Source organism: Alosa sapidissima, chromosome 19 (genome assembly GCF_018492685.1).
Source record: "Alosa sapidissima isolate fAloSap1 chromosome 19, fAloSap1.pri, whole genome shotgun sequence".
Classification (NCBI taxonomy): domain Eukaryota; kingdom Metazoa; phylum Chordata; class Actinopteri; order Clupeiformes; family Clupeidae; genus Alosa; species Alosa sapidissima.
This window is the reverse complement of record NC_055975.1, coordinates 23,700,583-23,717,976: the sequence shown is the minus strand read 5'-3', so window position 1 is coordinate 23,717,976 and position 17,394 is coordinate 23,700,583. Positions and strand designations below refer to the sequence as shown.

The following is a 17,394-nucleotide window of genomic DNA, read 5'->3' as shown; positions in this document are numbered from 1 at the left end:
CCTGATTGTACTTATACTTCAGGAAGCAACAGAGGGAAACAGAAGTATGTGATTGCCTGCCTGTACAAACACTGGATTTAAATTCATTCATCTCCTCATGGTAAGTTCATGGTAAGTCTGCTCCCTCATAATGTGTCTGATTCAGTGCAATGTACACAGCTTGTAGCCCATGTACTTAAGTATGCAGTTTAAGAGAGTTTTGATTGGATGAATATAGTGGTGTTTGCTCCATTACATAACAGAGGAGAGGAGGGAAAGGGTAGGAAGGTCAAAAGGTGATACCTTGATGTATTTATAGGGCGGTGGCTTCCTGTTGTTCTCCTGGGCCTCTTTAGCTTCTCGCTCCTGCTTCACCTGCTTGAAGCGGGCCTCAGCATCCAGTAGGGCTGCACAGAGATATTCAACAAGCACAGACATATTCAACACTCCTTTACTACACCGTTGTTTGATTCTTATACCATTACACTAGTAACACACATACATGAACAGGTGTACTAAGTCAACAAGGCTTACACACAATCACATAACGAATCAGATGTTTGTTTAATTTAAGGCCATTTCCACAACTAAGGCTATTTAATGGCCAGAGCATTGTGTGTTATAGAAACTTAAATATGTTTTTTTTTAAATCTATGCTAGTAAGATATTCTAAAACCTTCAAAAAGGTGGGACCTTACTAAAAACAAGGCTTACACACAATCACATTACGAATCAGATAACATTGTCAGACCGTTCCCCTTTCTCATAATTTGCATACAGAACAATGAATCCTGAATAGTATTACATAATGATGTGCACAGATGGGTTCCTGGTAGTTGGCCCTATGGCGGAGCGGTGAGCTCACCGTTCTTGAAGACCTTGCCAATGTTGGTCTGCTGGTACTTGCTGCCGCGGTCGCCCTCCACATAGGGGAAGACGCGGCCCTGATGGGTCCAGAAGTAGTCCTTGGAGCCGAAGAAGAAGACGGGGAACTCGCCGATCTCGTGGCGCAGGTGCTGGATGTTGGTGGGGATGTTCCGTGGGTGTCGGATTTCTGCTGGCCACCACCTGGGGAAGGGGCACCATTACAGCACCACACCTCAAAAACTAGATTTATTAACAGCCACGGGCACAGTTTTAGAGAGTGGCATGGGTCAAAAGAGTACAACATTACATCAGACTTCAAACCTACAGCATTTATTAATAGTCACGTTCATAGACTCCAACTGATGAAGGCAGACCAGCAGACCCCCCAACCCAGGAGAGAGGTGCAAAGTAATAAGTAATAATGGTTAATGGTCATCTCTGAGTCTGACATGTCTGAAGTACGTTGGAACCTGCTCTTAATTAATGTTTGTAACCTGCTCTTAATTAATGTTTGTAACCTGCTCTTAATTAATGTTTGTAACTCTTAACTTTATTAAGTACCTTGAGACAATGCTGATTAGTAATGGCTTTACATAAATGAATAAACCTGAACCTATTGAAATATACATTGCGTATGAACTGACATATTTTAGGGATTGACACAGAGCTTGTGTGGGTCAAAGGTAAGGGGGTCGCTGCGCACCTGTAGTTGCCCAGCTTGACCCAGATGATGTCGTGGTACTTGGGCCGCTTGCCGTTGCGGCAGTCGTTGCAGAACCAGCTGCCGTCAGGCATGGCGATGTTGAGACAGTCGGGGTGGAACGCAGCTGGGCACGATTCACAGCACAGCAGACTGCCACCTGAACACACAGACACCGAGGGGAACAAATGTGTGAAACGGGGCGAGACAGACATCATCAGGAGTGACATTCTTGCCGTGGGGTTGAGTATGCGGGAGCATGTGGTCCTACAGCCTTTTCTGGTTTTGCGCTCAGGCCCACCAACACACAGCTCAATGCTGATGGTTAGAAGTTACACAGCAACTCATGACAAGAGTTCCCACTCTTGTTCCCAAGTCAAATGTAAAATTCAATGACTAAATTCCATGATATTCCAGAAATTCCATGATCCGTGGGAACCCTGTCATGAGCTAATTACATGGTTTTATTTCATAAACATTTATTACCTCAGACGAGTTATGTTGTCTGATGTCTGAAGTTTCAAACGGCCAAAACTCTAACACTATAGTTTTACAGGGATGCCCACCGAATTACAGTAAAACACAGTTACCACATCATATGGCCATAACAGAAACACGAGTTATGGTCATTTTGACATTTCAATGAAGAATTAGGGGTGTGCATCTCCCCCTTATAAGATCATCCGATATGATTCTAGATGCATGAGCAAGGATACAACACAGAAATTATACATTTGAATACAGAAGGATTTGGTGCGATTCGATGGGATACAATGTAATATGTATCGGTGAGTCTTTACACACGTAAAAAGAATGCTTTACTGATTGTGTAACTAACGCAAAATAAGGTAAATAATTTACTAAAGCAAACTAAAATTTCAATTAGTTTTGTAATTACTGAATGAAATAACAAATGATCAAACCTTTAACCAAGTCCATGATGACAGTGGGCAATTTTAGGGTTGCTGGGAGACGGAGGGCAGGGGTCACTAACCTTTGGAGCAGACAAAGCACCAGCTGACATTGACGTGGCTGTGATGGCTGCGGCCCTTCTTGGCCATGAAATGAGCGCTGCAGATCATCGCCGTGGAGGTCAGCATCTCGCTACCTGCGGCAACGCACTGGTCTCCTGCGTGGTAGGCCACCGGGCAGCGCAGACAACGCATCATCTTACCTGTAGTCACAAGGGACACACAGAGCTTTTAGCAAATGAGTCATTAGAAGCAGTAGAATTTAAGATTAGGGCTGCACGATTATGGCCGAAATGATAATCACGATTATTTTGATCAATATTGAGATCACAATTATGAATTAATTTTAGTGACAAAAATATTTTTTCCCCTAAACATATTGGACTTGCTATCTGGCTCACCAAAATTCTTCCCCTCACATTTACTCCCCTAAATTACTGCAAATATAGACTTGACAGTGACTTCCAAACTAATTTTTTGTGCGTGCTACTTTGTTAATATTTGGGGAAACGTTAACTGCCTACCGGGAATCCTCCCAACGCTCCCCATTAGCCACTTAAGCTCTGCTTCTTGTTCATGAGTTTAATCGTTTAGTCCAGGGGTGTCCAAACTTTCGACTCAAGGGCCACATTGGGTTTTGAAAATTGGCCGGTGGGCCACACACAAATAATAATAATAATAATAATAATAACAATAACAACATTTTGTATTATTTCTGTTGTAGAAAATTAATTTCTTAAGAAATACTGTTCATTTGATGCTGTTTAATTCATTTATAAATAGTGCACTGTCACTTTAAGACTCTTTGCCAGCTCCACTCAAATAGTCTATGGCTAGTGCTGTGCCCTCTCATCAGTAGTGGGAACTACTGTTGCCATCGCGCTCTCTCTCTCTCTATTGCACGTTCAAATGCGTTCCCAATTAAAGCAACACCAAAGAACTTTCCCTCTGTCGCACGCTATTTGTTTATCCAGCACCGGCTTTGCAAATAAGATGTCCACAGACAAGATAGAATATGTTGCACGATTTATGAAAGTACGATGTATTGCGACATCAGATGCAAGTCAAATTTGTAGTTTCTTATGTCTCATTCCATCGAACTTCAGACCCGCTACCCGATCTGGCAAAATTGCATAGTGCGGTTATAGGCGATAGAGGGCCTCAAAGCGAATGCAGAAGTGCCGTTCACCCTGTTACAAGTTGATGAACCACTGAAACGATTTTGGAAACAGTATTTTAAGGTACAAAAAACTCTTTGGTGTTGCTTTAAATGGAGTAGCATTTAGATCTGCTGCAATGGAGATATCTCGATGTAACAAGCTGTTTTGACATTGACATTGTAAACGTAAGGGTGTAAAGCAGTTTGTAGTAGCCTAAAGTTAACCACAACGTCGTCTATCGCTGGAAAAAAATAGCGAGTGGCCTATGATAAACTAATAAATGCTCGGCGGGCCGGATTAAAGTGCGTGGCGGGCCACAGTTTGGGACACCCCTGGTTTAGTCATTTGTCGTTGTAATGTAAATATATGTATGTAAATATGTAAAACACAGTCGTGTAGGCTACATTTTCATTATTGTTTACTCGTTTTGAGTAGGCTATGTCTTGAAACGCATATGCAGTGTAGGTTGCACATGTAGCTTATAAAATACATGAATAAAATTCACTGATCCCGTTAGCTCAACTCTTATTATAGGCTATATCGGAGGAAGCAAACAAGGACTAAAAGTTAACGTGATAAAAAGGCATGTGTGGTTTACGTCATGTGATGTGTTTCACAGTATCAGTTAAGAGCCCTGCTTTGCTTATGTTTTTGGTTAACTTCACTTGCCTGAAATCCGAAATATTTTCGAACAATGATCCGTTTCGAGGGACAAGCTCTTGGCCTTCTGCTGTGCCACACATATGATTTTTGATCGTTTTTTTTGTATAGTCTAACTAGCTTACTAATAGTTAACATAATGCTACTAGTCCACAGTGCAAACTGAGCAGTGCATCAGGCTGAGCAGTGCAGGGAACAGCTGTCATTGGTAGGCTGCATGCAGGCACATGTTCAGACAGGTTTAAGGAGCGCTTGATTTGTTTTGTAGCGGAGCGTTCTATGGGTTGCCAGTTTGGTTTTATGGGTAGAGCACGCATTTTTAATATCGCTCGATCACGCAAATTTTATCGTGGGAAGCCAAAATCGTGATCGGGATTAAAATTCGATTAATTGTGCAGCCCTAGTTAAGATACAGAAGTACTAAATGTGACCCTGCAAGGCGAAACCAGTCGTTTTGGTAAAAATTACAAAATTAAGTTAATGTGCCCACATGAACGGCCATTGACCAAGCTTTCCAACGATATGTATATCGAGGGTATTACAAAAAGTATCGCTAAGATAAACCGCATCCAAACTTGGCATGGTTCTCCTGTCACCATACGCCAGAAGAGGAGAAAGTCATCTTTTTAAGTAAATAGTCACGTGCGATAGTGTGAGGACACAGCTATTATTAGCCTTACGCTAGCGTGACTTTGAAGTGGATGACTATGTCCAGTTTTATCAACCGAGTGAATGTCTTTATCTGCCCCCTAGTTAATACCAGGGACGGTCATAAGGTGTCACTATAGAATATAATAAATGTATTTCGGGGGAAGTAAGGGGAGAAGAAGTTCTATGTACACAGATTGTGTAGGCTATAGGCCCACTTTTAAAATGTGCTACTGCTACGTCAATGGAAAACTTCTCCTGGTCCTTAAAAGGATATTTCTAAAAGTTTGTGCTTTTGACCGTTCGTACCCTGAAAGGCAAGTCTTTCACATTCATATTCGGTTACATCTGCCAAGAACGATAGAGAGCTTACACATTGAGTAACGAGTAGGCTACATTTTAGCTCTACCGTAAAACCTTATAGCGGCGTGGACAAATGGAATGACTGCTAATGTGTTTAATCTTCACCTAAATAAAGTCAGGGTTTAACAGTCAAAACATATGTTTATCCGTGAAATTTGTTCACAATATGAAAGTGTAGACTGTATACTGTCGAATTATGCAAAAACGTGAAATTCGACATTTTAACCCGTACGTTTGTTTATCATAGATTTCCTCAAAATAGCACCGTGCGCAAGACGACTGGTTTGGCCTTGCAGGGTCACAAATGTGAATCTGAATTAAAGGGGCGATGTGTGATTTTTCTTTTTGTTTAAATAACAAATTGTAAAAGGACTTGCGCTTGTACCTCCCAGGGCTCTGAGTCAATATAATGCAAGAGCATCGAAGAGTGCTGTCACAAATATAATAATGTGGTTCAAGACAACTCAAATACACCTCATTCCTTTAACAGAACTACATCTATACTTGTGTTTGTGTGTACATCACCTTTAGTGGCCTTGGCTTTGGCCTTGCCGCTGTAGTGGCAGGACAGGCAGGTGTGTAACGGGCACCGGAACCCGCGGTTCTCGAACATGGTGAGCGGGTTGGGCCGCAGGCACTCCTCGTGGTAGAACCGACCACAGTGGAGAACGCTGCAGCGCCGGACCTCCCCTTCAGACTGCTTACAGCAGAAACACACGTGTGTGCCTGAGAGAGAGAGAGAGTGAGAGAGCGAGAGAGCGAGAGAGTGAGAGAGTGTGAGTGAGAGAGAGAGAGAGAGAGGAACACCGGCATAGAGATGGAGAAATGGATAGAAATAGAGAGAAATAAATGCTTGATGAAAATAATTGATGTACTGGGTAAATATGGATTAATTTCAAAAAGATAAATGAAGCTTACTGAGTGTTTGTGTGTGTGTGAGAGTGTGTCTTACCTGAGCTGCACGGAGCACACAGCACTTTCTCATCTGGAGTTAGCAGTCGCCCCAGACACTCTGTATGGAACGAGCTACAACACACACCCTCACACACCAGAAGGTCCTCTCCAGTGTGCTCGCAGCCCTACATAAAGCACACAAAACAAGAGAATTGCAATAAATAGTTATTAAAATAAAGACTCTCTCTCCATGCATACATGCTTTGGTTCAGCTGATAACAACTTTCTGTGGCGGCCATCCACAGCAAGAAAAAAAAAAAAAAAAAAAAAAAAAAAGACAAACCAATCCAACCAATAATCTAATTGATCGCCGTAGTGAGTACTCCGGCTCAGAATCCAGCTGGTTAACCTTACCAGAGCTCTTTTCCCATAACAAACCCACATGTTTCGTACAGGTACAGTAACGCTAGGTGGTTGTTGAGTAAAACACGAGAGACCGGTGAACGGCGTTAAGGACAACATAGCCTAGTTATAAAAAACCTAAGTGCTATCAAAATTAGCATGCTAATGTTTGAAATTCAAACATTCAAATTGTAAAATGCAGGAAAATGCAGGCCAAGTTACTGGGCCACGTGGTTTTGTTTTGTTTGTTATCATTGCAGTTTATTCATCTGTGATGGTTAAGAGTAGTGCTGGGCGGTATGACCAAAAATGTATATCACGGTATTTTTCAAAATTCTTACGGTTTCACGGTATATGACGGTATTTTTTTGTCCATGCATAATCAGATGTTCACAGCATTTTCTACAGGTTGAGAGAGGAATTGCTGCAGTACATTGACTAAGGATGGTCTATTTTACTGTCATGATGTAGAATAACTCCACACTAGTGGTAATGCAGTTTTGCATGGCCCCAGAAAATTATGCTGTTTACAAAGAGCCACTTATGATTCTAATGCATCAGAATTCAAAGACAATTGCAGTCAAAATACAGAACTTTCACTGTGCAAATTTCAAACATCTTGTATAAAACCAATACAAAAAGTAGTGCAACTTGCAATAATTATACAGTTTAAAATAAAACCTCTCTGCTAGTATGCTTACTCTGACAAATAGGCCTATCAGAAACATGCCTTATTGTTATTGTGTGGTTTGCATGACGTTAGTGGTAGGCTAACGTTAACTTCATGTGGATGTCTTGTTAGCCTGCCATGAGCTTCGGTTCGGTTGGCAAAACATTAACAAAAAAGTTTGTTTTGGTGCACTGATGACAGTCAGGATCATTTTCTAACTAGCCAGCTAGTATTGCTCAGTTCATGTCTATAACATGCTTCACTTGCTACCTGGATAATTTCAGCGAATATTCTTAAGGTGAGATAAATGATAAGATCATTAAACTTCACTGTGGTCGGTGGGTTGCTAACTAACGACATCGACATCACCTACTAGCTAGTTAGAGCTGTTGAACAATCTCAATAGAATTTCCGTGACTGTAAATCCCTTTCAATGCAGTATCCCTTAATATAACGTTTTTCCTTAACTAAAGAAACAATTTAAGGTATTCTGTGCAACACCCTTAAATAAACCCCTTACCTAAGGAGAAATTAAGCCTTAAGGGTCATACTTCAGGGGAAAAACTTAAGGTGTTTTGTGTTTACCCTCACTATACCTCGCAGTCGCACCATGCGTGCGTGTGAAAAAAGTCCCGTCGGAAACACTGTCGCGCGCGCAGCGTTCCAAACGTTGTGTAATCAAATACACCGGTATGGCGGTATATTAAAAATTCATATCATAACGAAAATATACACCGGTATATGGTGTGAACCGGTATACCGCCCAGCACTAGTTGCACTAGAGGCTTTACAGGCTGCGAGGTTCCCTAGCTACTCCTAACTGCTACATGCCTTTCAAACTGATAATCGTTTTTTTTAAAGTAAATGACAACCTGTGTTTAAAGTAAAAAAGACGTTATTAAATAATATACATGATAGTTTATGAATATACTTCCCTTATATGGTCTTTAAATGTTTTTAACTTGTGTTAATTGTATGATTTGACAGTTACATTGAAAGCTGTTTTTCCATGTTCATTCATTCATTTTCATATTATATCATGAAAATTATTTTATATTATATGAATACCACACACACAAAACCTCTTGATTGGCAGGAAACGTTGATGTCAAAATATGATTTCCTCACTCCCAACGTTGCCAGTACGTTGCCCCCATGCATAGTGCTTACCTGACACACACTCTCCTTCTTAGTGCTTTTCTTTGCCGCTTGGGTCTCATCTGTGCTGTCATTAGGAGACTCAGGCCTGTCTTCACACATAGAGCCCTAATAAGACACACACACACAAACACACACACACAAACACACACACACAAACACAAACAAACAAACACACACACACTTGAGTACATAAATTTATGTCCATTTTGGTTACATTTGCGAGACATTAAGATGTTAAAGGGACACCAGGCAAGCCTGATGCTTTTTCTCTACGAAACACCCCCTCGCTCGGTCTGAAGCTCTTTTCCTTTTCTTTGTGTCTTCCGTCAAGGGTTTTAACTGCTTCTTCGCCGGCTCTGCCATTATACACACGTTTGCAACAATCTAGCGTTTCGTTAGCCTGCCTCTGTGCTGTAAACGGATCCTGCTTCAGTCGGCGGGTAGGATACACCGAACTTGCAAGTGGGATATTCTTCCTACAGGCAGTAGGGGCGGGCGAGAGAGCCTTCATTCGCCCCGTAATGAGTCATTTAACCATATACCGACTTACGAAGAACGTTGCCTGGTGTCCCTTTAAATAAGCCTGCCATTATAATATAGGGACTCTGATGGACCCAATCTGATCGGATGACAGGTTTCAGCTTGGTTGGTGATTGGCTTACCTCGGGTTCAGGGTGGGACTGGATGTGCCTCTTCTTGGGCGTGGCGGCAGCTGATTGGCTGCTGGATCCTTTTCTCTTCCTGGGCCGTTTCAGTGTCCCGGGAACTTCCTCCTCTGAAATACAACAGCATAATGATCAAAACACTTCAAAACACAGACAGACACACATCAAGATGACAAGTTATGCTGAAACATTGTGCAAAGTCTGAAACTGAACCTTTTGCTCCTATTGTGTTCTTGATGCTGTAGAGATGCATACTACCAGCATTTCACATAATCCTTTATAAGATCTGAGATGTGTCTCTGGTCATGGATGGCTTAAGAGAACTGGTTTAGACCATCAACACCTCTGATAAGTTCTATCAGGTGCAGTGGAACAGGGGTAGATGAGAAGTGCACTTTCATCACTCCAGAGGGACTTGACATACAATAGTCTATAGAATGTTCTAGAGAGTTCCATGGGCCATATTCTTACCTTTGACCTGAGCCTGGAGCTTCCCTGATGATCTTTTCCTCCCTTTCGCTGGGGTGGGGGGATTCTCCTCCACTTTCTTCCTCTGTCTCTTCTTCACCTCCGGCCCACTGCCCACCCCCTTCACCTCCGTGTCAGTGGTCTGTTTCTTCCTCCTCCTAACAGGGCTGGTGAGATCTGCCGACTTACCCTGTAGATGGATGGATGGATGGATGGATGAATATTAAGAGATTGACAAATACCCAAATGGGAAGCACTCTAATTGAGGCATTCACTGTACAGTACCACAGTAAATTGATACTAAATGGATTATACTGAGGGGATACATCAAAGCTTATCTGAAGGATCAAATAAGCAATTAGAGAGTGAATGAAACTGAGTCAACCACAGGGACGGTGTGTTCATTTCTTGTTGTGACCTGAACATCTCTCAACATCCAGGACTTACCTTTGGAGTCTTTGCTTTGGGTGTGACAACCTCGAGCTTGATGCGTTTCTTGGTCTGTTCTTCCTTTTCCCCGTACTTGTCCTCTAGCTCCCGCTTCATGCTGTTCTTTCCTGAAGAGAAAGGGATACACATGTCACTCTGTAGCTCCCTCAAAAACATTGAGTTACATTCAAGACCAATAATAATAAAAGATTTTATACTGTTGCCATGCAACTGCGCACAGTCTGAAACTTCCTTGAAAGGTTAAAAATAATGACATCATTTCCTTTTAATAGAGGAAATAGGTGCTCCTACCTTTGGGGTCAGGCTTCTCTTTGCTCTGAGCAGGTTGCCTCTTCGTCCGTGGAGCCTTGGGGACCTTTTGGGCTGTATCAGCTATTCAATAAAAGGATGTAAAGCTTAGTCACAAAACCACACAAGTGATGCTACCGACTCACAACAGATGAATGCTTAGAACCTTTGACAGGCCTTTGTAACTATTTGCGCGCGTCATGATGTGGTCTTGTATTTACGTATTTCGTGTCTATGTGGTCTTGCGTTTTACATTTGCTAAACATTCCCTTTGGATATGTTGCATTAAAACCACTACACAAAGCTTAATTAATTAATTCATTCATTCATTAAGGGAGACCTACCTCTGGCCTCTTGGCTGCCAGGCTCCTTGGTGGGAGGTTTAGTGGCGACGGCCACGGGCCTCCCCCTCTTCTTAGGGGTGCTGGTGGTGGCGTTGCCGGTCGTATTGGACTTGGGTTTGGTTTGCCTCTTCCTCACCGGAGCGGGGGTGACTAAGTCTGCAGGGAGGGACTCCTTCACGTAGATGTGCGCCCACACACACACACAGACAAAAACAGACACACATTGTTTCAAGGCAGTGCCATTATAAAACAGAGATTTGCATATAACTGTATAACACATTTTTTTAAAATAGGATTTGCATATCACAACTCACTCAGTCTACAGATGTAGACATTATAATGTGCAAGTGTGTTTAAACAGGGGTGTGGAACACATACAGGAGCTTTGTATGAACGTTTGTGTGTGTGTGTGTTTTCACCTGAGCAGCAGGCATTTCCAGTACTTTCAGGTCTGCAGTCACAGTGACTTTGACTCTCTTGCGTTTCTGTGGAGGTATTGGCGGTTCGGATTTCAGAGGTTCGAGGTTGGAAGCAGCAGTGGTGGTCTCCTATACACACACACACACAAAAATGTTCTTTATCTCTTCAATTTTATCTAGAATATGTGGTAATAAAAGTGTGTGTGCACAACTAAAATATGCAGAAACAAAAGTGTGTGTATATGTAACTAGAATATGTGTGTATATAACTATAACATGCTGGAACAAATGTGTGTGTGTGGGTCTTTACCTGAGCTAGTGTGTGTGTGGCCACTTCAGGGAGGCTTGGGGCCTTTCTCCTCCTCCTCCTCACAGGTGTGCTCGTCACCTGACCTTCTGCGCTGACCTTTGCCCCCTTCGTGACCTTGGTCACCTTGGTAACCTTTGCAACCCTCGAGACCTTCCTGCCAGGGGCCTTCTTGGGCGCTGAAGTGCTGCTGTCTTTGGAGTGGGCGCCAGGTGTGTTGATGTCGTTGAGATCATCTTGTGTGAGCGCCGGGGAGAGTGATGTGTGTGCGTCAGGCTGCTCCAGCTCCTTGTGAGTGCGCGCTTGTCCCGCGGGAGTGCTGGTGCACAGGGGTGGCGGGTAGCCACTCAGCACTGGCCCTCGGCAGGTGATGTGTCGCAGAGGGGCCTCCTCTTCCTCGTCCTTCAACGGGGTCTTCGGGGATTTGCTCTCCGAGGGCGCCTCCTGGTCCGGCTCCGACCGAGCTGCGGAGGGGCAGAGGTGACGGTCCAGTTCCTGGCCCGGTTCTGGAGCCTGCTGGCCGGTGTCCTGCTGCTGGTCTGAGATTGGGCTGGACTGGGGGAAGGGGCTGCGTGGGACCTGTGGAGGGGCGCACAGGGTGAACTTGGCGATACGGTCCTCCAGGGCCATGGTCATGGCTTCGGTTGCCTGGGAGATTCCAAGACGCAACGGCTTCGGTAATCTTTGCGGCACAACAGGGATGACCAGCTGCACGTGAAAACATAAACAACAGGCATGAACAGCTGTGCACAAAAATTCAATCAAGTCTATCCATACCAATGAATTGCCGACTCTCTTAAAATAACAATATAGAAAACAATAAAATAAAGAAACAAATAGACATCACAGCTTTAAATAGCATTATATCCAATGTTATTTACAATCAAATCAATTACACAGTCACACATAGACTAACAGCTTTTCCCTCAATGGAGATCTCCATTGCAGTGCTATTTCAGGCCAGGACTCGTCTTAATCCATGCACAGGAAACAGACCCAACAGATGTGCTTTCACAGCCTCTTGTTAAATGGAGGGTGTGGTGAGGTTGTGAGTAACGGCTGATGGCTGGTACCTTCTTCCCACCAGGCCGAGGAGAGGGCTGCTCCAGGTTGAGCTCCTGGTACTGCTTGCCATCACGGAATGGCACCATACATTTCTCAAAAACATAGCCTCTCTCGGAAGCCTCGCTGAAGTACTGAACATGGTATAGAATACTGTTCAAGGCTGCAAACAGACAGATAGACAGAGACACACACACAGTGAAAAATATGCTTGCATGTTTGCAAGTTATGACTACGCTTACTCAAGACACATTCTTATTTTAAACACCAGAATTTGTGTGATTACAACGTATGAAAGCAGCTTGTGTTTTGACTGCAGATATCCTGTTAGGATTTATTTCCAGTGTTAGTAGCTAAGAGACTGCTTGGCTGCTTACATACCATTCTGTTTCATGTGTTTGTTGAACTGGGGGTCGGTTGTAACCATGCCGGGCCACCAGGGGTACCCCAACATTTTGGTCCAAACAACGTCCCCCACAGAAAAGCGCTCGTGGATCGTTCCAGCTGGGCTGTTCACATATCTCTCAATTTCCACTCTCTTTGAGGAAGAGGGACAGAGGACCCAGAGAAAAAACAGGGAGAAGGAAGTAGGGAAGATGAAACCATCTGATCAATCAAACACCTTCAAATTATGTTCATCTAGATGGAACCAGACACAATGGATCATTTCAATCAGGATTTAAACCACACTGGCTTAAGATAATGCTGCACCATCTGTGGGAGATACCATCCAATGTTGTAAAGAGATATTTGTTAACTCATAACACATTCCCTTGGGGAAGAATATGAGATATTCACAAAAAGAATGGCGCATTTAGGCAGTAAATCCAGACAGACTGCAATATGAGCAGGACAAACAACACTTATGATTGTGTGTGTGTGTACGCTTATAAAACTTGGTGGAATTAACTTGCTAAACACACTATCAGATACAGCACAAACAATGTGGAAAAACATCTTCAAAATACAACCATTCAAAAAAGAACTCCACTTTCAATACATGTGTTGATCATGTCTGACATGATTTAAATTCATAAACATGGCCCTGGAATGTGTTGTACAGCCAGGTATCCTGCACATCATTAGACTTAAACTAGACTTGAACTAGACTTAAACGAGTATAAGGGGGGAAAAGGTGGGGGTAACTTTACCGGGTTACAGTTCACAGCGATGCATGATTGGTCCATGGAGGCAAGGGTAGTGATTGGCTTAGTGGTGAGAGTATTAGATTCTGTGACATGATTGGTTGAGGTGGTGGCTGCATCAGCTGACATTGGGTCAGTTGCTGACTGCACCACACCCTTGTGGGGCGACACTCGGACTGTGAGAGGCTTCCGAGTGCTCGCCGGGATCCTCTTCTTCACTGGACGGCCCTTCCGCTTCCTCCCAGTGCTTGGGCCTCCCAGAATCCTCTCCGGCATTGTGACTGTGACCTCCGGTCGCTCCCCATCTTCAGCGAAGCAGGCAGAGTCACACCTGCCGTTGGGCACGGGCTTGGTGCCGTTGGCAGCCACTTGGGGTGCGCGTTTGGGGAACTTGAGCTTGATTTCCTGGGCAGGGGCAGGGTTCGGGGGCGTGGGCTCCGCCCCCTTGATGGGGGGTTCTGTCGAGGCGGCGACAACGGTGGCGGCACAGTGTTTCGGCTGCTCACCATTGTTGAGGACGCGCGAGGTGAGATCCTTTAGCTGCTCGAGGCTGTGGCCGTGGCCGTGGCCGTTCTGCATCTTGGGCAGGGCACCGTCTTGAGGTGTGGCCGCCAGCTGCGTGGTGGCCTTGTCCAAGATAAGGGCGGAGTCTGCGCCCACCTCACCCCTCCCCTTGCGTCCGCCTGCCAGCGAATCGGACGGCTGCTTCATGCTGATGGGGCTTCGCGGCTCAGGCATCAAGGGAAGAGAGCCACCCTTACTGTCCATCCCATACACACGCAGTGTCCTTCTCTAACCTGTAATACACACACACACACACATACACAGGAGGGTGGGGGGTGATGAGAAATTAACAAGCAATTAACGTTTTAATCATTATTATTAATGGAGAAAAAGACAGAGACAGAAGCAACCACTTGGATGATAGGCACTTATTCTACATTAAGCATTCAGTGTTTCCCACAGAATTGAATTCTATTTGTGGTGGTAGGTTTGCAGAATTAACTTGAATGCAACAGTTTTTAACAAATTAGCGCAGCGTGGTTATGATGCTAACCAGATTTAAGCACAATTTAGCACAACCTGGAAAATCATTGTGCGATGGTCAATGTTGATATTGTGGTGGGCCGCCACAAATAAGTCAATGTATGGGAAACACTGAGCATTTTACAAACAGCTTCAGTCAGAAAACATCTGCAGTGCAACAGCACAAACTTGTGGTCGCTTTGAGCTTCTCCATACAGGCCTACTAAGTACTTTGGCGTTATAGGCCGCAGGAGGATATGAGACTCACTGTGAATGTCTATGTTCAGGGAATTGTAGGCACATTTGGAAATCATGAAGCTTATTTTAATTTTAATGCACGTAGAGATAGGGATTTTATCAAAGGAAGGAAAACGTAACATTATTCTGAGTAGTGAATTCGGTATACTACGTTTGAAAACCGGCCATCTAGTGCGATTTGTTGTCAGTTGCACCTGCAGCGACTAGCGAGTAGTTTGAGCAAGCAAGCCATTGAGAAGTACACTTCGTTTGGCTGCCACTTACTCCATAGTCACAAACGTCAAGCCGCTTCAATCGAGTTGATGCTGCACATTGCAATTAGTGGCAAACTGGCTCAAAATTAAGAGACCAATAATTCCTCTTAAGATTCTTACAGTTGTTTACAGAAATAAAAAGCGACGGCTCCCTCGAGAAGATGGCTACCCATTCGCTTCTATTGTGAATGGGTGGCCAGCTGGCCCCATCCCGGCGCGGCTGTCCTGAGATATTCGGTTACAGAACGAGGGAATCGCAAGCGAAAATCAAAATACAGTGAAGCGTGCATATTGGATATATGTGATAATATGCATTCGTGCCTAATAGTTCAATATGCATACATATTTTAGATAACTAGCACGTTTCTAAAAACATGTTATTCTCCTTCCCATTTAACATATAATTTACTTAACTTCGTTCTAAAAAGTGCAACTTAGCTAGCTAGCAGCATGCCATTAGAAACCTAAGGATACCGATGCTGATCAACTTCGCCAGCTGTCTATGCACTTAAAGTACGACTATCTCAGTGCCAAACTGAAACAATGTATAACGTCGTGTTTCCACTCTACTATAAGCTCAATTATTCTAAATGGCTGCTCAACTGTTGACTAAGGACATACCTTTTTGGCGTCTTGCAAGCTACTTTCAAATCTTTTCAATGCAAAACAACTGTTCAAATGCAGCGCCTTTTTAGCATATGCATTGCAGTCATTGTGGTTAATCGCTGCTGAGTGGCAAAACATAACAGTCGATTTCGCCAAGGATAGTCCGAAGCAATGGAAGGATGGTTTGCCTTCACCTCGCCCACAGTAGCTTAATGACCTAAAAACTCGGCCGTCTCAAAAGATAAGTGATAGTAAACCTTTCAACATTAGCTTGCGAAGTTGACATTTCCCCAAACCCACAAAATCGGTATGAGATCAACGCAAACGGGTAATGCCAGGCAGGCAGGCAGCCAGCTACACTGTATCTCGTTGATGAAAATGGCAACACTCTGCAATGAAATGTAACATTAACCATTTTGATTTAAACCGGTGCATACCAGCAGGGACACGGTACATATTCGAACTTGGCTAATGTATGTTACCAAGAATACTGGAACAACCGTTTAAAAAATCAAATCATTTTATATGCTCGATATACTTGGTTGCCAACCACTCCGTTTCATATTTTGCACATCTTCACAATTAACACTAACGAGAGTTGGCTAGTCAACTTAGACACGTCCATATTTACAGCAAACGAGGCACCATACATCTAATGGAAACGTTAGCGGGCTAACGTTAATCAAGTTAACGTCATATTTGAGATTATACCATGCATGACCTGTGCTTGCTGAAAAACAATCAAGCCTGATATCTTACACCTTAGTAAAGAAGTAACCGAACAGAGCTTGATAACCACTTAAAACATCTGTAATGTTAGCGCATTCTGAGCAGCTAACGTTAGTTAAATAGCTAGTTGGCAAGCTAGTTAGCTTCTGCACTGCTGATAGAGCGACTTGACATGCTAGCAAGCTAGCTACATGCACGATGCCTTAACACTCGAATTCACCCGCCTTATGTGTTGTAATCATACCAACGTTACAGAGATCATTTTTTTATTTTTGAATAAATGTATGACTGATCTGGTCAACGACTTAATGGAATATAACCTGTCTGCCGCATCTCGGAGAAGCCGACTTCCATTCAACTCGAATCAATGCTTGCGGGAAACTCTCTTCCCAATCAGCGCGAAAAATACTCACTTCCGATTGGTCGGTCCAGGCGCAGAGTTTAACCGGCCTTTTCAAAATTCAACCTTGCCATCCACAGCGTCTCCAAAGGACATTGTTGCAGTTATTTTGAATTTGGCTGCATCAACATACTCTCATTAAACTTAAAACATATGCTATATGATTTCTCTTTTGTCGCTCCACACAGACTATATCCAATGGAAGGATTCTGTGTTTTTCGAGAAATGATCTAGGATAGACGGGGCGTCTAGTGGTATGACGTCATGAAAAAGGGAGGGTTGCGGTTGGGGTTGCCAGGTTTAGAAAGATCAACTACATGAATAAATTAATTAAAACATAGTGGACATATCAGAGCCCGTCTTCCCTCGATATACATTATCTGGCTCTACTTTGAATCTAATCTTGCAATAATTACATTGTTAAGTTGCCTCATTAACGCGTAAAAGCGCTAAGTTTCCTTCCGTAAAAGCTTCCATGTAGATTTATATGCATTATAG

At 43.5% G+C, this 17,394-nt stretch overlaps 1 protein-coding gene across 3 annotated transcripts in view; it reads right to left on the bottom strand.

Annotated features, from left to right (window-relative positions):
• Nucleotides 1-17,131, bottom strand: part of nsd2 (nuclear receptor binding SET domain protein 2) — a 29,686-nt gene extending 12,555 nt beyond the window's left edge. Inside the window, exons 1-18 of one of the 3 annotated variants that reach the window (XM_042072382.1) lie at nt 16,910-17,131; nt 13,630-14,420; nt 12,860-13,016; nt 12,490-12,641; nt 11,420-12,124; nt 11,110-11,238; nt 10,691-10,862; nt 10,350-10,430; nt 10,056-10,165; nt 9,612-9,798; nt 9,138-9,250; nt 8,485-8,580; nt 6,301-6,427; nt 5,874-6,074; nt 2,541-2,720; nt 1,550-1,706; nt 845-1,047; nt 283-386 (exon numbers count right to left, since the gene is read on the bottom strand). In XM_042072382.1, the coding sequence (XP_041928316.1) occupies nt 283-386; nt 845-1,047; nt 1,550-1,706; nt 2,541-2,720; nt 5,874-6,074; nt 6,301-6,427; nt 8,485-8,580; nt 9,138-9,250; nt 9,612-9,798; nt 10,056-10,165; nt 10,350-10,430; nt 10,691-10,862; nt 11,110-11,238; nt 11,420-12,124; nt 12,490-12,641; nt 12,860-13,016; nt 13,630-14,391 (3,636 nt within the window). In that variant the 5' untranslated portion in view covers nt 14,392-14,420; nt 16,910-17,131. Of the gene's footprint in view, nt 1-282; nt 387-844; nt 1,048-1,549; nt 1,707-2,540; nt 2,721-5,873; nt 6,075-6,300; nt 6,428-8,484; nt 8,581-9,137; nt 9,251-9,611; nt 9,799-10,055; nt 10,166-10,349; nt 10,431-10,690; nt 10,863-11,109; nt 11,239-11,419; nt 12,125-12,489; nt 12,642-12,859; nt 13,017-13,629; nt 14,421-15,782; nt 16,775-16,816; nt 16,887-16,909 lie in introns of those variants that run through there. The other 2 variants (XM_042072383.1, XM_042072385.1) reach the window with 2 other exon arrangements.
• Nucleotides 17,132-17,394: the final 263 nt, after the last annotated feature.